General features: G+C 36.0%; 1 protein-coding gene across 11 annotated transcripts in view; it reads right to left on the reverse strand.

Annotated features, from left to right (window-relative positions):
• CDCP1 (CUB domain containing protein 1) overlaps window positions 1-25,573 on the reverse strand; it is a 171,158-nt gene that overhangs the window by 16,124 nt on the left and 129,461 nt on the right. For 9 of the 11 annotated variants that reach the window (XM_070727354.1, XM_070727356.1, XM_070727355.1 and 6 more), the window contains 2 exons: window positions 23,910-24,272; window positions 22,347-22,440 (listed from right to left, as the gene is read on the reverse strand). In XM_070727354.1, the coding sequence (XP_070583455.1) occupies window positions 22,347-22,440; window positions 23,910-24,272 (457 nt within the window). Of the gene's footprint in view, window positions 1-11,264; window positions 11,317-20,368; window positions 20,413-22,346; window positions 22,441-23,909; window positions 24,273-25,573 lie in introns of those variants that run through there. The other 2 variants (XM_070727357.1, XM_070727359.1) reach the window with 2 other exon arrangements.

Consider the following 25,573-nt stretch of genomic DNA (forward strand, 5'->3'; position numbering starts at 1 on the left):
ATCTACAAAGCTTACATTCTGATTTGCTAAATAAAAGATGTCACATTTAACTTTCTACCATGATTCTTTCTCCCTCAGGAAAAAAAGGGGGGGGGTTCTCACAGATTACATCAACATCTTACAACTTTTAATTCTTTCTGAAAGCCAGCTTCTACTTTCTTCTGTAGATTTTCACTAGTATTAATATCAAATTTATATATCCCAGGTAATTAACTAAAAGCTGGCAGATTATTTTGTGAGGTTTGCAACCTTAATAAACAAATGGCTGATAAAATATTCTTCCAATTTTATTTAATTTTAAAAAAATATTTTTTATTGATTTTTTTATACCATGAGATAAAACAAGACGTACAACATTTAACATGTAAAGGAGCTACCATTGCTCCACTAGGCATAGACGTCTTCTAATACAAAAAAGAATGACTAGTTATAATTAGATCAATACAGAAAGATAAAAGTTGTTAATAACATATCTCTTAATATATTAGTATGATGTAAAATCTACATAATTCAGCATTTTCATTGCGTCTCAATCTCGATCAATTAATAAAACTAAAACTTATCCATTAAATATCAGTATACAATATATTCAACCTAGTAAGTTTAACTTTTCTATAGTTTATTTTTGTACCATTAATAATCTTTATTAACATTCCACCAATTATATACTTTCTCCCAAGTTTTATAATACTCTGTTTCCATTTGATTATTTAATCTTCTCGTCATCATATCTAATTCTGCACATTCCATAATTTTCTTAAAATCTTCTTCATCTTTTGGAATTTCCTTTTCTTTCCATTTTTTGCCCAAATGCAATTCTTGCTGCTACTAATATGTGAATTATTAAATAATATATTTCTTTTTTGTATTTTGTATCAGTAATACCTAATAAGAAAAATTCTGGAGTCTTCTTAATCTCCTTATTTGTAATTTCCTTTAACCATTTTTCTATCTTATTCCAATAAATCTTAGCTTTGGGGCAAGTCCACCATGCGTGAAAGTATGTGCCAATTTTACATTTCCAACAAATGGGTGAGGTGTTTGGACACATCTTTGAAATCCTGTATGGTGGAAGATGCCATCTATAGAACATCTTAATTTGTTTTTCTTTGAAGGTAATCGATTTGGTTATTTTCCAATTGTGTACCCATACCTTTTCCCACGTGTCTAAGTTTATTTCTTTTCCAAAAATTTTATACCAACTAATCATGTTATCTTTCAATATCCAATATATTGTTTTATAATTTATTAAATATTTATATAACTTCCCAATTCATTTCCCTTGATTTTGAATTAATAATTTCCCAAGTATATTATTATATTTCTTAAAGATAAATATTCTTACATCATTTTGGTATCTAGAGTTAATCTGGGCGTACTGCCACCAATCAATATCCACGCCTGTCTCATGCAATTCTTGTTTTGTTTTCAATTTTAATTGATTATCCAATAAGTCTCTATATTTCCATATTTTACCTTCTTTTAACAAATTAGGGTGAGAAATAGCTTCTATCAGTGAGATCCATTCTGGCATTACTGAAAAGTGATTTTTCCTTATCTCATTCCAGACTTCTATCAATGCCTTCCTAATTATGTTACTTTTAAAATATGAGTTGGTTTTAAACTTTTCATACCATACGAAGGCATGCCAGCCTAACATTAAATCATGACCTTCTAAGTTGAGTAGTCTTCTATTTTCCAGGGTTAACCATTCTTTTATCCACGTTAATGCAGTTGCTTGATAATATAACTTCCAATTTGGGAGGGCAAGCCCTCCTCTCTCTTTCCGGTCCTCTAATGAACTTTGTTTTATTCTTGGTTTCTTACCCTGCCATATAATTTTTTTTATAATTCTATTTAATTCTTTGAAGACGTTTGGGCCAGGGTTGATTGGGATAACTTGAAATAAAAACAATATTTTGGGAAGAATATTCATTTTAATTGTGGAAATTCTTCCAACTAAGGATAGTTGTAAATTTTTCCATATTTCCAGATCGTTTTTAATTTGTCCTATGAGTTTTGTATAATTATGGTTTTTTAAAGACATAACTTTGGAAGTAATCCATATACCTAAGTATTTAACCTTTTTTGTTATTTTCATATTTGTTAATTTTTTAAGATGTTTTATCTCTGAATCCGTCATATTTTTTGTAAGTATTTGTGTCTTTTCCTTATTAATTTTCAAACCTGCTATATTCCCATATATATTCCCATATTCTTCTATTGAATCTATTAATTTTAAAATTGATGTCAGAGGATCTTCTATCATTAAAAACTACGTCGTCGGCAAAAAGTTGAACTTTATATATTTATTTTTTAATCTTCAAACTTTTTATTTCATTTTCCGTTCTTATTTTTATTAGTAAAGCTTCTAGTGTTAAAATAAATAATAATGGTGATATGGGGCAACCTTGTCTAACTCCTTTTTGTATTTCTAATCTTCTTGTTTGTTTTTTGTTTATTATATTTTTTGCTGATTGATCAGAATAAATAGCATCAATTATATTAAAAAATTTGGTTCCCACATTCATCTTATTTAATTGTATTTTCATGAAGGTCCAATCTACGTTATCAAAAGCTTTTTTGGCATCTAGGAATAGGAGTGACATTTGTTTTTCAGGATGTTGTTCATAATATTCTAAAGTATTTATAATTGTTCTCAAGTTATTTTTAATTTGTCTACCTGGTAAGAATCGATTCTGATCTTCATGTATTATTTCCTTTATAATGTTTTTAAACCTAGTGGCAAATATTGATATAAAAATTTTATAATCTACATTTAATAGTGAAATTGGTCTATAATTTTCAATTTTTTCCTTCTCAGTTCCCACTTTATGTATTAATGTTATTAAAGTTTCTGTCCATGTTTTGGGTAGTTTACCACCTCTATTATTTTGTTAAATATCTCTAACATGTTGGAAAAAAGTATTGCACTGTCTAACTTATAGAATTCTGCTGGTATTGCGTCTGGGCCAGTGGCTTTATTATTTTTCTGGTTTTTAATAGATTGTGGAACTCTGTTTCTGTGAAAGGTTTATTTAATTTTTGTTGTTGATCTTCAGTTAATATAGGTAAATCTATAGAGCTTAAGTAATCCAAGATTGCATCTTTTTTTATTTCTTCTTTTTCATATAATTTCCTATAAAACTCTAACGCTATTTCCTTCTTTTCCTCTATTCTGTCTTTTTTTTAAATGATTTTTATTTACATATACATAAGACAACAACGACAAACAGTACATTTACACAAAGAAAAACAAAATACAGAAAAAACAACCAAGAGATATATTTCTTCTCTTCTCCTGTAGTAGAGACTGTTGACAGCGTCCTCTCTTCGTTTTATTCTTAAGTTTTCGGCGATGTTTAAACCAGCGATTTGAGTTATATGTTATTATAGTTGGGGGTTTTTATGTATTTAAATTGCTTCCTTATCACGCAGCACTAAGGTAAGTTCTTTTTTTAGCCAAATATAAAATTCTTCCCATATTTGGTAGTATTTCATTTTTTCTTTTCCTTTTAGCTCCATTGTTAATTTGTCTGCTTCAGCACAATCTAGCATTTTTTAAATTAAATTCCGTTCATTTGGCATATTTTCATTCTTCCAAAATTGTGCGATAGCTATTCTCGTTGAGGTTATTAAATGTTGTATTAAATAGTAATGTTCCTTATTCATCTGATTTTCAATAATGCCAAGCAAAAATATTTCAGGTTTCATTTCTAGTTCAATCTTGGTTATTTCCTTTATCCATTTCTGAAGTTTGTGCCAGATTTCTTTAACTTGTCTGCAGGTCCACCACATATGGAAGTATTTATTTATTTATTTGATTTATTTGATTTTTATGCCGCCCTTCTCCTTAGACTCAGGGCGGCTTACAACATGTTAGCAACAGCACTTTTGAACAGAGCCAGCATATTGCCCCCACAATTTGGGTCCTCATTTTACCCACCTCGGAAGGATGGAAGGCTGTGTCAACCTTGAGCTGGTGATGAGATCTGAACTGCCGACCTGCAGATCTACAGTCACCTTCAGTGGCCTGCAGTACAGCACTCTACCTGCTGCGCCACCCCGGCTCTTGTTTCTCACCACACTTCCAACAATTAGGCTTGAGGTTAGTGTACATTTTTGCTAGTCTTTCGGGGGGCATATGCCACGTATAAAACATTTTTATTGCATTTTCTTTGTATGCGGTGGATTTTGTGATTTTGTAATTGGTATGCCATATTTTTCCCCATTGGTCCAGTTGTATTGTATGACCTATATTCTTTGCCCAAGCGATCATATTCCCTTTAACTATTTCTTCTACGTTTTGGTGTTCTTGGAGTATTTTGTAAATGTTTGCAATTGATTTTTTGTGGGGGCCTAATAAGATTTTATCTAAGGGAGTGTAGTTTTTCTGTATTCCATATTTCTTTATATCTACATGGAATCTAGATAATATTTGATAGTAGCACCACCAGTCCACTTTTATCCCTTCTTCATTCAACTGTGTTCGTGTTTTTAATTTTGAATCTTTATCTAATAATTGTGAGTATTTTAATAGTTTTTGTCGGTTTATAGTATTTGGGTAAACTATTGCTTCTATGCTTGAGAACCATAATGGTATTTTAAAATAATGTTGCTTTCTAATTAAGTTCCAGTTGTCCATTAGTGACTTCCTTACCAGATGGTGTTTAAAATATGAGTGTGTAGTAGATTTGTTATCCTAAATCAAACTGTGCCAACCGGACTGGATATCATGTCCCTCCAAAGCTAGTAGTCTGGTATTTTGAAGTTGTATCCACTCTTTAACCCATGTTAGCGCTGCTGCTCGGTAGTAAAGTTTGAAATCGGGTAAGCCAAGTCCGCCTTGCTTTGGATTGTCTTGGTCTTTTCTTTTGCCATATAAATTTAGATATTAATTTGTCTAGTTTTTTAAAAAAGGTGCCTTCTAATTTAATTGGAATTGTCTGGAAGTAATATAAGAATTTGGGTAGTATTGTCATTTTTATTGTGGCGATTCTTCCTAATAATGAAATTGGTAGTTTAGTCCATGTATCCAATTGTGATTCTGTTTTTTTTAGTAGTGTATCGTAGTTATCTTTTTTTAATGTTATACATCTAGCTGATAGATTTATTCCTAGATATTTAATTCTTTCTGTAATCTACAAGTTTAATTTACTAATCAGAGTTTGTTTGTCTTTTGCTGTCATATTTTTAACTATAATTTTAGTTTTGGTTTTATTGATTTTTAGTCCTGCTACTTGTCCATAATTGTTTATTTCTTCCATTAATTTTTTGCCCGTTTGTATCGGATTTTCAATGATGAAGGCTATATCGTCTACGAATGCTTGTAACTTGAACTTGTGACCTTTAGTTTTTAAGCCTGTTATATCTTCGTTTTTTCGTATTTGGTTTAACAAAATTTCAGTACATAATATAAAAAGGAGTGGGGATAGTGGGCCTCCTTGACATACTCCTTTATTTATTTGAAGTGTGTCAGTTGTCTCTCCATTGATTATGATTCGAGCTGACTGCTTTGAGTATATGGTTTGAATTATTTTAGTAAATTTTTGTCCAAAATTTGTTTTTTTCAGTACCTCGAATAGGAATTACCAATTTAAATTATCGAACACTTTTTGGGCATCCATAAATATTATTGCAGCTGTTTTTTCTGAATGGGATTCGTAATATTCTAGAGTGTCTATTCTTTTTCTCTTTTTCTCTTTTTTCTGCTACCCCTTCTTTTATACTTTTGGGACATTTTGATAGGATAAGTACAAATATATTATATAATTATAAATATAAAGATCAGAATTATTATAGCAGTATAGCAGTCTAAAAATAGTGAATTTAATGTGTTTTCAATATTGATTCTTTAATATAATTGTGATTACAAGAATTTCTGTATTTTGAACATTAAATGAAAGTGTGGAGTAATTTTCTTAAAACGGTAAAAATGACACAAACCTACACTAAATCACTTAAGAAGCAAACTCCAACAACACCGCTCGCAATCGGATCAAAAACATCGACGGAGATGACTACAATAGAAAAGCAAGAACAAGGGCCAACCCTTCAAACTATCCAAAGTTCACTGGATCTAATCCATGACTTCATGAAACAAACACAAGAAACTATGTCCAAGACGCAAGAAACCATGGTACAAAACCAAATCCAAACAAACAAGAATTTTGAACTTTTGAATGGAAATATGGAAGAAATTAAAACTCAAATAAAGAATATACACGACCAAAAAATCAAACTATTAGAAGAAAACTCTGTGAAGACAGGCCGTAAAATAGAAGAAACAGAAGTGAGATTAAGAGCGGAAAACCATGAGCTAGAGGGCGCTGTTGCCTTATTAGAAATGGAAAAGGCAAATTTCTATCTGCGAGTCCAGAATGTACCCGAAACTAACGATGAAGACCTTTTCAAAAAAATTACGGAAATATTTACTATACTCCTGGAAGTAGATGAAGAAGGGCTCAGGAACCATATTGACGAACTATACAGGGTCCAAACAAACTACGCGAGACGTTTTAAACTACCCAGAGAGGTACAAATTAGATTTACAAAGAAGACCGCCAGAGATGCAATCTATAAAAGTACAAGAGGCGAACCATTAATATTTGAAGGAAAAGAAATAGTAATTCTGAAACAAATTCCAAAGAGAATAAGAGATAGAAGAAGAGACTTTCAATTCATATCGAACAGACTGATCAGACAAGGGATCCCTTTCCAATGGCTAATCCCGGAAGGTCTACTAATCACATGGAAAGATAGAAAGATTAAAATCGACACATATGAAAAAGCCGACAGATTTATAGAGGAAAACTTAGAAGGAACCAGGAACAGCAATACGGAGAGCGAACCCACCAATCAGGAAGCAAGAAACATTAACCCAGAAACAAAAGACAGGAACCAAGAACCAAGAGAGGAAAGAGAGAGAATAGTTACAAGAGCCACAGCTAGGAAACAATAATATGGTCAAACAAGCAAAAATATTTTTGGTAAACATCAATGGATTGAATTCAGCGATTAAAAGAAAACAAATTTACAAAAAATTACTAAATGAAAACGCGAATGTAACTTGTCTGCAGGAAACCCATATTAAAAAATGTGAGGAAAAATTGTTAGAAAAACCGAAACTTGGAAAAATGTTTGCAGCTTCATCAGAGAATAAAAAGAGAGGCATAGTAGTTTACGTCAAAGAATGGTTAAACCCCAAACAAAAATACCTAGACGAAGTAGGGAGAATCCTAATGCTAGAAATTACCATAGACCAAAAAGAGATATTAATGATCGTTATTTATGCACCCAACACGAATCAAAAAGATTTTTACAAGAAATTACACGATCAAATAAATAAAATGCAAAACCCCAACATGTGTATATTGGGTGATTATAACGCGATAGTAGATCCTCGAATAGACTATAAAACAGGGGGGGGAAATAACAAATGTAGTAACAGGAAAAGCCTGCCCTCAGTCTTTTTTGATCTGGTGGAAGAACATAGATTAAAAGGCACATGGAGAGAAATAAATAAACATAAGACCAAATTCACATACTACTCCTCCCCACACCAATCATGGTCCAGACTAGATATGTTCTGGACCACAAATGAAATCGAAAATATAATAGAAGAAATCAATATTGGCATAAACACATGGGTGGACCATCACCCCATAGTAGTAAAACTTAAAACAGAAGGAAAAGGGAATAAACGTTGGGCCATATATCCAAATATAACAAAAGGAAAAGAACATATAAAATATATGACCAGAGAATTAAAATATTTTTTGAAATATAATTGGAACAACGACACCCCAATCCAAAATATTTGGGACACTGCAAAGGCGTACACAAGGGGTCTAACAATTGCTTATACAAGCAGAGAAAATAAGAAAAAACCCCAAAAATTAAGAGATCTACAAGAACAAATTAAAAAACTGGAAATGCAACTACAAGACGACCCCCAAAACAACAAGTTAAACCAAGAAAAGGACAAAATTAAACATAAAATAAATTTAATTATACAAGAGGACATAGCTATACAAATAAAAATATCAAAACAAAACCATTTTGAACATGCCAATAAAACAGGTAAATGGCTGGCATAGAAACTAAAAAAAGAGAAAGAAAATAGATATATACATCAATTAGAAGATAATAAAGGAATATTACAATTCGCACTAAAGGAAAAAAAGAAGATCATCAGGATTATCAAACTCTGTACCAAAAGGAAGAAATAAACGAAAAAGACATAAATAATCTAACAAAATGTGAAATAGAGGAGTTAACGGATTTTGACAGAGAATTTTTAGGGAAGCATGTAACCAGGGAGGAATTAGACACAGCCATATGTAAACAAAAAAATAACAAATCCCCTGGACCAGATGGAATTCCGGCAGAATACTATAAAGAATTTGGGGACACTCTAAAAGACCTGATGCTAGAAGTATTTAATGAAGTTCTAAATTTAGGGAAAATGCCAAACTCATGGACAGACTCCTTGATAGCCTTAATCCCCAAAGACAAAAAGGAAAAAGAAAAAATAGTGAGCTACAGACCCATAGCATTGTTAAATGCGGACTATAAACTTTTTACTGTAATAATAGCTGATAGACTCAAAATAATACTAAACAAATGGATACATTCAGATCAAAATAGGTTTCTACCTAGTAGGCATATTCAAAACAACATTAGAATAATGCTGGACACTCTAGAATATTACGAATCCCACTCAGAAAAAATAGCTGCAATAATATTTATGGATGCCCAAAAAGCGTTCGATAATTTAAATTGGGAATTCCTATTTGAGGTACTGAAAAAAATAAATTTTGGACAAAAATTTACTAAAACAATTCAAACTATATACTCTATTCTATGTCTTATTACGTTTTTATTGTCTGTTAATTTTTAAAATAATTTTAGTTTCTCTTTTTTCCCTAAGTTTGTAAGCCAACCATCTTCCTGGTTTATTTGCTTGTTCAAAGTATTTTTGTTTTGCTCTTTTTATTTTTTCTACTATTTGTTCCTGTTCTATCAACCTTATTTTATGCTTTAATAAATCTCTCTGATTTTTAACTTTATCATTATGTTGATTTTGTTGCATTTCTAGTTCTAGTTTTTTAAATTCATCCTCTAATTTTTGATATAGCATCTTCTTCTCTTTATTCTTTTTTGCCATGTAAGAAATTGTTAACCCATGTATATATGCCTTTGTTGTGTCCCAAAGATTTTGTGGGGTTGTATCATTGTTTTTATTTATTTGAAAGAAAAATTCCAATTCTTTCCCTATCCATTCTTTATATTCAGGGTCACATAATACATTTCTATTCATGAACCAATTATTAGATTTTTTCTTAGCTTTCCAATATATAACTAATGGGTTGTGATCTGCCCAGCTATTAGTTTCTATCTCAATGTCTCTGATCTTTTCCATTATGTGTGCTGGTGCCCAGGCGATATCTATCCTAGTCCAAATTTTATGAAGGTTGGAATAAAAGGTATATTGTTTATTTTGTGGGTGGCATTCGTGCCATACATCTTTTAATAATAATTCTGTGCTCATTTTCCAAAATGTTGTTGGTAAAATTACCTTTTTTTCCTTTTCTTTCTTTTTCCCTGTATAGTCCATTTGACTATCTGGAATCGCGTTAAAATCACCTATTATTATCATGTTTTCTATTGATAGCTCAATTATTTTGTCATGTAATTCCTTATAAAATTGTTTTTGATTATCATTTGGTGCGTATATTGATATCATAACGAGAGGTTTCAATTCTAAGTCCAAATTCTACCTTCGCTATCACTATATATTTGTTTTGACTCTATTGTTTCATCAATATACATTGCTACACCTCTTTTTTTGATTTGCTAAACTAGTATAAAGTTTCCCTAATTTTGATTTATTAAGTAGTTTTCTATTTGATTTCTTAATGTGGACTTCCTGTAGAACATTTATTTGTGCTCTTTGTTTCTTGAGTTTAGTCAATATTTGATTTCTTTTCCTGGGGTTGTTCAGACCATTCATGTTAACTGAAAAGATTTTCAGGTCATGTGACATTTCTATTTGTAGTATTTTTTTATTTCTTTTGGTTCACGCAATCTTCTGTCTAATACCAATTCTTGTTGAATTTGTGGTTGTTTCTTTTTAACATCTTGCATTTCCTCCCTCTCTTTACCAGTAGCCCCCTTTTTTTCTTCTTTATTTTTGAGTTCTTTCTGTGATTGGTCAGTTCTATTCAATCCATTTTGTGCAAAGAAAGCTCTTGCATTTTCCACGCTCTCTATCTTGATTTTCATTGCTTGCCAAGTCAAAGAAAGTCCTTCTGGTACTAACCATCGGAAGATTATGTTCTTTTTAATTAAAACGCTTGTGAGAAAATAGTACTCTCTTCTACTTTCTCTTACCCTCTTTGGAACTTGTTTCAAAATTGTAATGTCTTTCCCTTTGTACTTCCAGGTCTGATTTCTCGCCTGTTTTAGGATGTCATCTCTAATTACTCTTCTGGAAAATGTGATGTAGACTTCTCTTGGTAGGTTGTGTCTCCGTGTATAGCCAGTTTGGACTCTGTGAATTTCATCTATCTCTCTTATGAGTTCTTGTGGGTCCATTTGTAAATTTTCTCCTATTATCTCTGCCATTTTTGCTGATAGATCATCTTTCTCATTTATGTTTTGAAATCTCAAGCCATGTGATGCGGATTGAAGTTCAAGATTGATTATTGCTTCGTCAAAGCCCCTGTTGATTGCATAAGTATGTTCTTCATATTTTTCCACCTTTTGTCCTATATTGTGAATTTTATCTTCCATTGCTTTCATTCTTTTTTCATTTTCTTGTATATTCTGTTGTATAATTTTCATATTTCCATCCATCTCCTTCATGCTCCCTTTAACTTCACCAATTTCAGTTTTAAGATCACCAATCTCCATCTTGAGATCAGCTTTCAGAGCTCCCATCTCATTTTTCATTTCTTCTTTCATTTCTTCTAAATATTTTTTCACTTCTTTATTTGTATCCATTTGCGTTTGTGTTCTCGGCATAAAATCTTGAATAACTGCTAGGGTATCTTGGATAGTCTGGAGATTTGATTCTGTCGGCATCTTTTCCTTTTCTTTTTCTTTTTCTTTAGCTAGCATTGTTATTATTGATCTTTGTTGTAATGGAGATGATGTGGGGGATACCTTTGGGGTAGGAGTTGGAATTGGAGTGGATGTGTGTTTTCGGGTTGTTGTTGTAACAGAAGTCAACTTTGAGCCCTAAAAGAACCTTTCATGTCTTTAGTTTCTTTTTCTATTAATCATATGGTTTATATTCTTAAAAGAAAAGTACTATATAATTAAAGTAATCAAACTTAGTAATTATGCAATATTAAAAAAAAGAAAGAGATACAACAATCAAACAACAAAACAATCCAGAGGAAAATGTCAATATTAATAGAGGGTAAAGAAATGAAAAAAAAGAGAAAGAAATAAGAAAGGAGAAGAGTTAATAATAAAAAAGACCATAACAATAAATTTTAAAATACACTCTAAATCAAATATCAAACAATACATTTAACAATACATTTAACTATAACCTTATTATATATGTAACAGAGAAAATGGGGGCGAAAAGAGAGAGAGTAAATATATTTTTACCGGCCGCTCTGTTTAGGGTGGCCCGCTCCCTTCTTAACCAGGGGGGAGTTGGGGAGCCCTTGCAGAGTAGTGCCGAGGACTTTAACACGTTTTTCGCTGATAAAATCGATCGGATCCAAGCGGACCTCGACTCCAATTGGAAAACAGAGTTGACTGACAATGAGTCAGTCGAGGTGACTGGGGCCCGTACTTGTCCACCTGTCTGGGAAGAGTCTGACCTGGTGACACCTGATGAAGTAGACAAGGCCATTGGAGCTGTGAGTTCCGCCACCAGTTTGCTGGATCCGTGTCGCTCCTGGCTGGTTTCGGCCAGTAGGGAGATGACATGGAGCTGGGTCCAGGGGATTGTCAATGCTTCTTTGGGGAGGGGGTCCTTTCCGGAACTCTACAAGGAGGCGCTTGTGTGCCCCCTCCTCAAGAAGCCTTCCCTGGACCCAGCCATCCTCAACAACTATCGCCCAGTCTGGATGATCTCTGGCGGGCCCGGGACAGGGGTTTATCCTCTGTCCTGGTGCTTCTTGACCTCTCAGCGACTTTCAATACCATCAACCATGATATCTTTCTGCGCAGGCTGCAGGGGTTGGGAGTGGGAGGCACTGTTCTTCAGTGGTTCTCCTCCTACCTCTCTGGTCGGTCGCAGTCGGTGTTAGTGGGGGGTCAGAGGTCAACCTCTAGGTTGCTCCCTTGTGGGGTACCTCAGGGGGTCGGTCCTCTCCCCGCTGCTATTTAATATCTATATGAAACCGCTGGGTGAGATCATCCAAGGGTATGGGGTGAGGTATCATCAGTATGCAGATTATACCCAGCTTTACATCTCCATCCCTTGTCCAGTCAGCAAAGCAGTGGAAGTGATGTGCCGGTGCCTGGAGGCTTTTGGGGTCTGGATAGGTGTCAACAGACTCAACCTCAACCCTGATAAGACGGAGTGGCTGTGGGTTTTGCCTCCCAAGGACAATTCTATCTGTCCGTCCATCACTCTGGGGGGGAATTATTGACCGCCTCAGACAGGGTCCGCAACTTGGGTATCCTCAATCCACAGCTCACATTAGAGAAACATCTTTCAGCTGTGGCGAGGGGGGCGTTTGCCCAGGTTCGCCTGGTGCACCAGTTGCGGCCCTATTTGGACTGGGACTCACTGCTCACAGTCACTCATGCCCTCATCATCTCAAGGCTCAACTACTGAAATGCTCTCTACATGGGGCTACCTTTGAAAAGTGTTCGGAAACTTTAGATCGTGCAGAATGCAGCTGCGAGAGCAATCATGGGCTTTCCCAAAAATGCCCATGTAACACCAACACTCCGCAGTCTGCATTGGTTGCCAATCAGTTTCCGGTCACAATTCAAAGTGTTGGTTATGACCTATAAAGCCCTTTCTGGCACCGGACCAGATTATCTCAGGGACCGCCTTCTGCTGCATGAATCCCAGCGACCAGTTAGGTCCCACAGAGTGGGTCTTCTCCAGGTCCCGTCAACTAAACAATGTTGTTTGGCGGGGCCCAGGGGAAGAGCCTTCTCTGTGGCGGCCCCAACCCTTTGGAACCAACTCCCCCCAGAAATTAGAATTATCCCCACCCTCCTCGCCTTTCATAAGCTCCTTAAAACCCACCTCTGCCATCGGGCATGGGGGAACTGAAATATTCTTTCCCCCTAGGCCTTTACAATTTATGCATGGTATGTTTGTTTGTTTGTATGTATGTATGTTTGGTTTTACAATAAGGGTTTTTTAGTTGTTTTAGTATTGGATTTACATGCTGTTTTTTATCATTGCTCTCTTTCACACACACAGGGGTTTGATCAGATTATTCTCTTGCTCTCTCACCTCACCTCATGGCAGCAGCACCAACCATGCTCTCCATGGCGATCTGCACTGTTTCATCCTTTACCACTCTGCTTCCCTTTGTTCATCTTCATTCTTTGCCATCTCTTCTCTTTGCTCACCACCATAACGGAGCAGGAGGATGGGCAATGGACCGGTACGATGGTCACAAAGCAAAGAGGTAGGAAGGTGAAAGATGAAACAAGGCAGTGGTGGGGAGAGGTGGAAGACAAAGCAGGGCAAGGTGTGCAGAGCTACACCACACACCAGCTTACTTGAGGATCCCCTTAGCCATGCCATCAACATTTTTTCAATTAAGTTATTTTCCTTTGCATTAAATGAAGAGATTTATCAATTGAGTTAACTGAACTTAAAGAACAGTCAATGTAATGATAGATATAAAAGATGCCATCTTCTGATTGGAGGAGTTACTGCAAGGAGATCTATGATTTATATTTTCAACAGATGTTACGTTATCTATTTTGGCTAGAAGAATGGAATGTGTTTGTTATGTGTTTACTCTTGTGAAGAAAGATGTTATCAGCTTTGGTTTGGAACAAATGAAACTCGTGAGAGAAGAGTAATGTGAACTGACTGATTGAGATATGATTATATAATTGGCAAAAGAACAAATCTACCATCTGAAAAGCCTGAGGATGCATCGGATAACTTTACCAGAAACAGATTAGAGACACATTTTGGCAATATGGATTAAGGAATATGGAAATGGAAAATATGGATGGCAGCAGTACCTTTAAAGAAGAAGACTGAAACTATGATAAAGTTATACATTTATAAGAATAAGCTTATGTAAAATGATGTATTGGTGTAGGGGAATTAAATGAAGAATTTTATTTTTAATTGGAATTTATTATAAGGAAACTATATTGGGAAAGAATGAATTTGGACTAGGAGACAGGAATGGCTAGATGGAAGGGGAATTAATCAATTTGAAAGATGAAAAAGTATTAATTGAGTTGTATATGTAATAATGTTTAATCAAGATATTTTAAGATTTCTAAAATTATTTTTATGGGTAAATATTGGAACAATGAAATAGTAGAATATTGAAAATAGAAAATGGTTATGCTTATTTTGGATGTTTAATAACTCTATTATCTTAAATATTTGTAGAAGGGTGGAAGGAAAAAAAATAATGAAAATGAATTTTATAGCTAAGAGGGTTTAATTAAGGATAAGCAAAGATTATGGAAATTACACACGTGGATGAATTATGATATAGATTTATGGAAACAGAAAACAAGATGATTATATTGGATTATTTTTGTTTTTTAAATAAAAGGAAATAATGATAGGGTGAAATATGGATTATAGAATTTATAGAAATACAGAATTTAAGTAAAATATGTGGATTACATATTATACTTATAAATTAGTTATAACTTTTTATAAGTTTATAAAAGATTATAAATTATTTTGATATAGAGAGGGTACAATGTTTCTATAGGGATTACAGTGGTTTAAATTAGATTAAGGCATGAAGTTTTTAATGGGTTTATTGTCCTATAAAAGGGTCTAGATAGGAGGATCCCTTTGAGTTTACAGTATTTTCTATAGAATAGGGCATGATGATTCCACTGGGTTTACTGTTATATAATTAGAATAGGGTATGATCATTCCACTGGGTTTACAGTGATTCTTTTTAGATTAGGGCGTGATGATTCCACTAGGTTTACAGTGACTTTTTAAAAATAGGGCACGATGATTCTACCTGGCTTACAGTGATACAATTAGAGTAGAATAGAATAGAATAGAATAGAATTTTATTGGCCAAGTGTGATTGGACACACAAGGAATTTGTCTTGGTGCATATGCTCTCAACGTACATAAAATAAAATATACATTTGTCAAGAATCATGTGGTACAACACTTAATGATTGTCATAGGGGTCAAATAAGCAATGAAGAAGCAATATTAATAAAAAACTTAGGATATACGCAACAAGTTACAGTCATACAGTCAACATGGGAGGAAATGGGTGATAGGAATGATGAGGAAAACTAGTAGAATAGAAGTGCAGATTTAGTAGAAAGTCTGACAGTGTTGAGGGAATTATTTGTTTAGTAGAGTGATGGCGTTCGGGAAAAAACTGTTCTTGTGTCTAGTTGTCTTGGTGTGCAGTGCTCTGTAGCGATGTTTTGAGGGTAGGAGTTGAAACAATTTGTGTCCAGGATGTGAGGGGTCAGTAAATATTTTACCCGCCCTCTTTTTGACTCGTGCAGTATACAGGTCCTCAATGGAAGGCAGATTGGCAGCAATTGATTTTTTCTGCAATTCTGATTATCCTCTGAAGTCTGTGTCGGTCCTGTTGGGTTGCAGCACCAAACCAGACAGTTATAGAGGTGCAGATGACAGACTCAATGATTCCTCTATAGAACTGAATCAGCAGCTCCTTGGGCAGTTTGAGCTTCCTGAGCTGGCGCAGAAAGAACATTCTTTGTTGTGCTTTTTTGATGATGTTTTTGATGTTAGGTGACCATTTTAGGTCTTGAGATATGATAGAACCTAGAAATTTGAAGGTCTCTACAGTTGATACTGTGTTGTCTAGTATTGTGAGAGGTGGAAGGGTGGAAGGGTTTCTCTTAAAGTCTACCACCATTTCTACAGTTTTGAGTGTGTTCAGTTCTAGATTGTTCTGGTCACACCACAAGGATAGTTGTTCAACTTCCCGTCTGTATGCAGATTCATCATTGTCTCGAATGAGTCCAATCACTGTTGTATCATCTGCAAACTTCAGTAGTTTAACAGATGGATCGTATGAGATGCAGTCATTAGTGTATAAAGAGAAGAGAAGTGGTGAAAGTACACAGCCTTGGGGGGCACCTGTGCTAATTGTACATATATCTGATGTGATTTTTCCTAGCTTCACCTGCTGCTTCCTGTCTGTTAGGAAGCTTGTGATCCACTTACAAGTGTGTTCAGGTACCGCTAGCTGATTTAGTTTGGTTAAGAGAATGTCCGGTATGATGGTATTGAATGCTGAACTGAAGTCCACAAAGAGGACCCTGGCGTAGGTCATTGGAGATTCAAGATGTTGAAGGATGTAGTGTAGAGCCAAATTAATAGCATCATCTGTTGATCTATTTGCTCGGTATGCAAATTGCAGGGGGTCTAACAGTGGATCCGTGATGGCTTTCAAATGCAACATCACTAGCCTTTCAAAGGTTTTCATAACTACAGATGTTAGAGCAACTGGTCTGTAGTCATTCAGTTCCTTGATGGAGGGCTTCTTTGGCACTGGGATGATAGTCGAGCGTTTGAAGCAGGAAGGAACATAGCGCAACTCTAGTGATTTGTTGAAGATTTGGGTGAAGATGGGGGCCAATTGGTCAGCACAGACTTTTAAGCAAGAAGGAGTTATCTTGTCTGGGCCTGGTGCTTTTCCAGGCTTCTGTCTGAGAAATAGATCTTTCACTTCCTTTTCTGTGATCACTAGGGGTTGTAAACACAATGGGATGGGTTCAATTGTAGAAGATTTAGCTGTTGTTGGTGTGTCTGGGATGGAGGTTGTGCACATAAGTGGTTGAGGTTTCTTTTCAAACCTGCAGTAGAACACATTCAGGTCATCTGCCAATTGCTGATCTCCTTCAGCCTGGAAAGGTGGTTTGCTGTAACAGGTGATGTTTTTGAGAGTTTACCACATGTTTGCTGGTTCATTTGTTGAGAATTGATTCTTTAGCTTTTCAGAGTAGTTCCTTTTTGCTGCTCTGATCTCCCTTGTTAATATATTTCTGGCCTGATTGTACAGCATTCTATCACCTTTTCTGTAGGCTTCCTCTTTGGAATGACGTAACTGCTTGAGTTTGGCTGTGAACCAAGGTTTATTGTTACTGTATATTTTCAAGTTCCTGGTTGGTACACATAGGTCTTCACAGAAGCTGACATATGATGTTACAATATCTGTGAGTTCATCTAGATCTGCAGAGGTGTCTTTAAAAATATTCCAGTCTGTGCAGTCAAAGCAAGCCTGTAGCTTTATTTAACTTTGCTTCCTCAGTCCAAGTCCTCACTGATTTAATTATTGGTTTTGTGGCTTTAAATCTTTGTTTGTAAGCAGGTACAAGGTGAATCATGCAATGATCAGAATGACCCACAGCTGCTCTTGGTAAAGCTCTATATGCATTTTTTACAGCTGTGTAACAATGGTCTAAGATATTATTGCCTCTGGTGGGACAATTTACATGTTGAAAGTATTTTGGTAGCTCATCTCTTAAGTTTGCCTTGTTAAAATCTCCCAAAATAATGGCCAGTGAATCAGGGTATTTGGCTTCAGCCTCCATAATCTGATCAGCTAGGGTTTTTAGTGCCTTTTGTACAGATGCTTGGGGAGGGATGTAAATTGTAGAAATTAAGAAGGAATGAATCTCACGAGGAGAATAAAAGGGTTTGCAATTAATGATTAAAGACTCCAAGTTTTCATCACAGAATTTTTTTATAATGGTGATGTCTTGAGACCAGCTGTTGTTGATATATATACATAAGCCTCCTCCCCTTTTTTTTCCTGATAATTCTGCATTCCGATCACCCCGAAACATTTGAAAGCCCGGTAAATGCATACTGTTATCATCAATTTCCTCGTTTAGCCAGGTTTCAGTAAAGCATAGGGCAGATGCGTTGGGCAAGATGATTCTGCTGGGTATGCAGCAGTACAATTAGAGTAGGGTATGATGATTCCACTGGGTTTATAATGATATAAATGGAATAGGAAATGATTATTTTATCATTTCTCTGGGTTTACAGTGATATGAATTAGAGTGGGTTGGAGGATTTTATTGGGTTATTTTTGAACCATAAAATTCCATAGGGTACGATGACTATATTGGGTTCCATAAGGAATGTATGAAAGAAAAAGGAGAAAGATTTTTTCTTTTTCTTTTCTCTTCTTTTCCTTTTTTCTTTCTTTCTTTCTTTCTTCCCTTTTAAATTTTTTTCTGTTTTTTAATTTATCTTTTAAAAGGAACTATTATTAATTAGGTTTGTTAATTTGGTTCATGGTGACACATGTGACACATTATTTAGATTTTCCCCCTTTGAAATGATATAATCTTGATCCCTGTCAAGGTTAGATAAAAATTAAGAATTAGTGCATTTGACTGGGCATTTTTGCTTTTTCTTCTATTAAAGGGCATTTATTATAAAAGTAGGGCTAAGAAATATACACAAAAATTTATATTAAGGATATATGGAGAAAATTGAAGCACTATGGCCTAATTAATTCGTGATTAGAATAGAAACACCCTGAAAAGTGTATTAGCTAATAGCTTTTTAATGTTATGTGAGAAATTTGAGTAATTATTTTTGTTCAGATGCCAAATGTAAAGGAGGAAGCATTATGGATGGATTATCCATGTTAAGAAGAACGATACATAAAATAAGAGACATTGTATTGATTCATATCTTACTTTGTTTTTAAACCTTAGGCAAAAGGGTGGGTGTCTAGTTTGCCTGGGTTAGTAGGTTCAAAAGATTCATTAATGCAGAATAGTTCCTTCTTTGTACGAAATTCATAGAAAACATGGTTGTGAAACAATGTGAATATAACTTACCTGAATTTTTTTGAAATGTCACCAAGAATTGCAAACTCAGTTGATGCTTGGCAGATGGTTTACAATTAGTGATATTAATCCAAAAATGCTGTCTCAAATTCAAAGTCTTGGGGAGTACATTATCATCACGGCACACAGTTTCTACTGCTTTTGTACTCTTTTTTTGATTTGCTAAACTAGTATAAAGTTTCCCTAATTTTGATTTATTAAGTAGTTTTCTATTTGATTTCTTAATGTGGACTTCCTGTAGAACATTTATTTGTGCTCTTTGTTTCTTGAGTTTAGTCAATATTTGATTTCTTTTCCTGGGGTTGTTCAGACCATTCATGTTAACTGAAAAGATTTTCAGGTCATGTGACATTTCTATTTGTAGTATTTTTTATTTCATTTTTTAATTCATTGTAATGTAATTCAAAATTGGTGGTATTTTATTTTGTACATGTGATTGGAGTGAAAAAGTAAAAAAATATTTTCTGAAAAACCAAAATTCTGGGTGAAACCGTGAGCAGCAACCATGAGAGGGATTTTGGAGTGTTAGTGGACAACTTATTAAATATAAGCCAACAGTGTGCAGTGGTAGCCAAAAAAGCCAATGCAATCATAAGTTGGATTAACAGAGGGACACAATCAAGATCACCTTTCTGAATTTGGGAGTCACTAACTTTGCAAAGTGGCTTTTACACATACACACACACACACACACAAGCATGAAACAAGTATAAGTAGTCCTCAATTTACAAACGTTCACTTAGTGGTGTAGGAACTCCTGCTTTAGCGAGGTGGGTCTCTTCTAACTGTAATATTAATGTAATCTAGCAATGTGAGGTATTAATATCATTCTGTAAAGCCTTAGTAAGACCACACATAGAATATTGCATCCAGTTTCGGTCACCACACTATAAAAAAGATATTGATACTCTAGATTAGAAATGTCAAACACAAGGCCTGGGGGGCAGATTCAGCCCATGAGGTGCTTAGATCTGGCCTTCAGGACTGCCCAGGAAACAGCAAAGTACTGGCCTGCGGTATCTCTGCCAATAAAATGGAGCATGGGAGGGCTGCATGTGACCCTTTTGAGCTCTGTTTTCACTGGCAAAAGGTTGCAGTAAAAAATGGAGCCTGTGAGGGCTGTGGGCAGCCCACCCAATCTGTTTTACTGGTAGAAAGTTGCAGGAGGCTATTGCAGCCAGAAACAGAGCTTGTGACCAGGTTTTCACTGGCAGAACACTTGGGCTACCGCAGGCACCCCCGACATGAGTGATGTCGAGCTGGCCACACCCACCACAGCAAGTCCAAACACAATGCTGATGTGGCTCTCAATGAAATTGAGTTTGACACCTCTGCTCTAGATAAAGTGCAGAGAAGAGCAACAAAGATGATTAGGGGACTGGAGGCTAAAACTATCTATCTTCAGAGAGAAACACAAAAGCAACAGAAAGAGAAAATAAGGAAAATAAGGAGGAAGACATGGAGTGTCAAAATTAGTCCAATGTACAATTTACTGGTTTTTAAATTATTGCTATACTTTATCATCAAAGATGCTACTTTCAGAATATTCTGCATCAGATGACAGCCTTAGATACTGTGTAGTGGTCATGGAATTTGAGAATCTACTTCAGACCTTGTAATAACCCAAAACAGCCCTGATTCAGGTACACAACTTTTATTATGACATCCCTGCATACGGGATGAAATCTAGCATCCTTTACTCCTTTATTATGACATCCCTGCATATAGGATGAAATCTAGCATCCTTTACTCTCCTGCTTCAGACATTCTTTTCAAGTTTACCTGCAACCCATCTGAAATTTCTGGCATGACTTCTCTTTTCCCTTAGCTTTCCCATTGATGCCAAATTGTCGTGCAATTAATGGCAAGAAAAAAGCTTAGCAGGGATTTGTGTTTCTTTCCCATGAGCTCATTGACCTGGGATTGGAGGGAGAGTAATGATGATGGGAAAAACTAGAGATAGAAGAATCTTTTCTACTCGCTTTTCCCAGGCAATTTTCCATTTAGCTCCTGAAACAGCTATTTCTGAGAGTATTGTGAAGTTTTCTTCCTGCAATGGGAAGTACAGCAGTACTTCTACTTACAAAAGCCTCTACCAATGAACTTTTCGAGATACAAAGCATGTGTTCAATATTTTTTTGCCTCTACTCACAAACCATTTTCTACTGACGAACACTCACTTCTCTCTTGGCTGCTGCTGCTGCTGCTGCGAGCAGCGGCAAAAATGGTGCACATCAGAGAAGCTCTCTGCAGCTGCCCCATTTCACTGCCACTTTCTCCTCTAGCCCTCTGCTTCCTCTGCTCCACACAGCCAACCCATCCAGTTGCCAAAATCACCCCTACCCTACTGCTTCCTTTACCCATTTCATTGCCAAAATCACCCCTCCAGATGCTTCCTATGCTGCCCCAAATCGCTTCCAAAATCACCCTTCCAAACGCTTCTTACGCCACCCCCAAATTGCTTCCAAAATCACCCTTCCAAAAGCTTCATTTGCACCCCAAATCACCGCCAAAATTACCCCTCCAAACGCTTCCTATGCCACCCTAAATCGCCTCCAAATTCTCCCCTCCAAAAGCTTCCTCTGCCACCCCAAATTGCTTCCAAAGTCTTCCAAAACCACCTCTCCTTTCAAAGTGCCTCAATTCTCATTGCTGCCTGTCTTCAATCCTTCGATTTGGGGTGGGATAGATGATTTTGGGAGTGATTTAGGGTGGCATAGGAAGCGGCTGGAGGGGTGATTTTGAAGCCGATTTGGGCAGCAAAGAAAGCTTTTGGACAGGTGATTTTGGGAGCGATTTGGGGTGGTGTAGGAAGCTTTTGGAGGGGTGATTTTGGGACCGATTTGGGGCAGCATAGGAAGCAGCTGGAGGGGTCATTTTTGGAGCGATTTGGGGTGGTGTTAGCCTTCATTATGACCTCCATTTCTTGCTTCTCCTCGCTGTCCGTCTCCACTGCATTAGCCTTCACTTTGTCCGCCCGCTGCTTTTTTTTTAAGCCTTAAAGTTTGGATATTCCTAATGGGTTTGTATGCATTATTTGCTTTTACGTTGATTCCTATGGGAAAAATTGCTTCTACTTACGGACCTTTCTACCTATGAACCTGGTCACAGAACGAATTAAGTTCATAAATAGAAGTAGCACTGTATTTGTCTTTCATTCCAACAGAGAGATGATATTACTGCCACAGATGCAACCCCTCTTTCAAAAGAATTTCAGATGGTAAATACCACTAATGCATTGTTTGACTACAGCCCACTAATTTGACAAAAAAAAAAACATGTTTGTTTTAATTTCAATGAAAAAGGGCACCAGAATATAATAGACATACCTTTTTCTCTTTTTCTTAATACAGCAGATGAGGAGCCCAATAACAGCTAGAACTCCCATCCCGCCAGCCACCACACCAATTATGATGGTCACATCTGTGCAAAGATGAAGAGGAAAAAACATTCAGGATGATTCAAAGTAAGAGGAAAAGGCTTTTGTTCCTTCCAAAACAACTCAAAGACTCCTCATGCAGAAGATCAAAGGGGCTTGGAAAGAGATGAGTTACACAGGTACTTCCTCTCCAGTGTCACCTTCCATGTCTTGAATAAAACATCTTCAAGATGTTTAAATTTAACATATTGACTAATTAAAAGCCAGATTTAAAATATTGTTGATTACATGCCTGTTTATAGAGAGATGGAAAGAGGGAAATAAAGATCAACTTGAAATACACAAACAATTCACAGACTGGGGAGATATGTACTGTTTTTCCAGCAGTTAATAGCTGGGTGGTGTTGTGATTCAGCCTGAGGCTCCTCAGGGAATGGCTGGAACTCTGCCGGATCCATGCTCAGAGGGGGAGGAACAGGAGGAGGAGGAGGACCAGGCAGACGGGGAAGAGGAATGTCAGGACGAGGAGGAGGGAGAACAGCCTGAGACTCCCGGGGGGGAGCTCTCCCCAGCGAGTAGCCTGGAATCCTTAGATGAGAACGCACAAGCCATCATCGATATGAGGCAGAGAAGGGCAGCACAACGAAGGGGACAATTAGCCAGGTATTTCCATCCCTAATAGGCAACAGCTGGGTTTGGGTGTGGTTCTCCTCAGAAAGGTTGAAAAGGCAGGCCCGCCCTTCCTGTATTGTGGAGAGTTATCTTTTGGGAGTCCTGTGACCTTGCTTCGATCCTTGGCGTCTCTGATTCTGGCTTGTGGCCTCGAAGGCTGAAAACTTGGGGGAGGCGTGGGCTTTATTATCTACAGTGGTGTGTGTGCCAGCAAGAAGCCTGTTGTATTGTCTGGCCGTCGTGACTCTTCTGTGAAGCTTCATAGCATTCCAGTTTGTAAGAACAGTTTTTGTTATCTGTGTTTGTTTTCAAAGATATAAAATGACTTTGCTTTTTACCAGCGTGTCTGGCTACTCCTTTTAGTTGGTGTTGACGTCTGGGAGAACCCAGACAGAACAGGTGGTAAGATGAAAGGGAGGGATGATGAAGATGTTGAAAAAAGAGAAGGAAAAAACAAATAAACAGGAGTCATAAAAAATTATGCAGCAGGGAAAAAAATGTATATAATACTGTCTCTTTTCAAAGAAACTCTTCACAGGAGATTGGAAGAGGTTACCTGATACCTTGCTCATTTGTGAACTCCCATGATCAACAGCATTTTAATTGCTTCAATTTACAATTACATTGTGCTAAAGAAATACCAATGTTAAGAAGAACGATACATAAAATAAGAGACATTGTATTGATTCATGTCTCACTTTGTTTTTAAACCTTAGGCTAAAGGGTGGGTGTCTACTGGCCTGGGTTAGTAGGTTCAAAAGATTCATTAATGCAGAATAGTTCCTTCTTTGTACGAAATTCATAGAAAACATGGTTGTAAAACAATGTGAATATAACTTACCTGAATTTTTCTGAAATGTCACCAAGAATTGCAAACTCAGTTGTTGCTTGGCAGATGGTTTACAATTAGTGATATTAATCCAAAAATGCTGTCTCAAATTCAAAGTCTTGGGGAGTACATTATCATCACGGCACACAGTTTCTACTGCTTTTGTACTCTGTTCTTTAATGTAGATATAAGCCCTACTCTTTTCACATGTTATGCCCATCCTTTCATTTAAGAATGTCAGCTGTGCAACTTGCTTTGGTGGGACACTGATATTCCAATACACTGACATAAAGGAAAGGAGGCCTTCCAGCCAATTAGGAGTCTGTACATAAACCTTGGTCTTTGGATCCGGACTAAGGGTGAAAATGCAATCTTCTGTAGGGAAGGGAAAAAAATATTGTTTATTCCTACAACATAATCTGAGACAACACAGTTGCTTAAAAATGACAGCTGTTGTCTTACAGTAATCAATAAGACATAAACTGATTTTTACCAGGAAATAATTTGATGCTAGAAGAGATTGTTTATTTTTTCCTCCTCACAAGAGGATATAAATTATACATTTTGTTACTTGTTTATTGTTGTCATTGTTAATATTGTCCATTGTATTTAATTAATTAATTAATTAATTAATATTATTATTATTATCATTATTTTTTGTTTTTGTTTGTATTTTTCTTTTTTTAATGTTTTGTAAATGTGTAGATGTATATATGTTTTTGGTTATATTTTTTAAAAATTAATAAAAACTTTATTACAAAAAAAAGAAACTGTCATTCTATAATACTACTACTACTAATAACAATCAATCTTACAGTAATCAGGTAGGAAAATGTGGGATGGACAACAACACCTCCAGATGGATTCAAAATTGGTTAACTACTCAAAGTGTAGTGCTCAATGGAACCACATCTACATGGAGGGATGTATGTGGTGGAGTACTCCAAGGCTCTTTTTTTGGCCCAGTACTCTTCAACATCTTCATCAATGACTTGGATGAGTGGATAGATGGGGAACTTATCAAATTTGCAGATGATACCAAACTGACAGGAGTAGCCAACATACCAGAACATAGGTGCAAAATACAGAAGGATCTTGACAAACTTGAACAATGGGAACTATCTAACAAAATGAAATTCAATGGTGAAAAAAGTAAGATTCTACACTTAGGCAAGAAAAACAATATGTACAGTATATGTGATACATTGCTCAACAGTAATAACTGCAAGATGGATCTTGGAGTCCTAGTGGACAACCATTTAAATATGAGCCAGCAGTGTGCAGCAGCTGCCAAAAAAGCCAACACATTATAGACTGTAATAACAGAGGGATAGAATCAAGATCATGTGAAGTGTTAATACCACTTTATAAGGCCTTGGTAAGGCCACACTTGAAATACTGCATTCAGTTTTGGTCACCATGATGCAAAAAGGATATTGAGACAGTAGAAAAAGTGCAGAGAAGAGCAACAAATATGGTTAGGAGACTGGAGGTTAAAACATATGAAAAATGGTTGCAGGAACTGGACATGGTTAGTTTACAACCCCTAGTGACCACAGAAAAGAAAGTGGAAGATCTATTTCAGAGACAGAAGTCTGGAAAAGCACCAGGCCCAGACAAGATAACTCCTTCTTGCTTAAAAGTCTGTGCTGACCAATTGGCCCCCACCTACACCC

Source organism: Erythrolamprus reginae, chromosome Z (assembly GCF_031021105.1).
Source record: "Erythrolamprus reginae isolate rEryReg1 chromosome Z, rEryReg1.hap1, whole genome shotgun sequence".
In the NCBI taxonomy this organism is placed as follows: domain Eukaryota; kingdom Metazoa; phylum Chordata; class Lepidosauria; order Squamata; family Dipsadidae; genus Erythrolamprus; species Erythrolamprus reginae.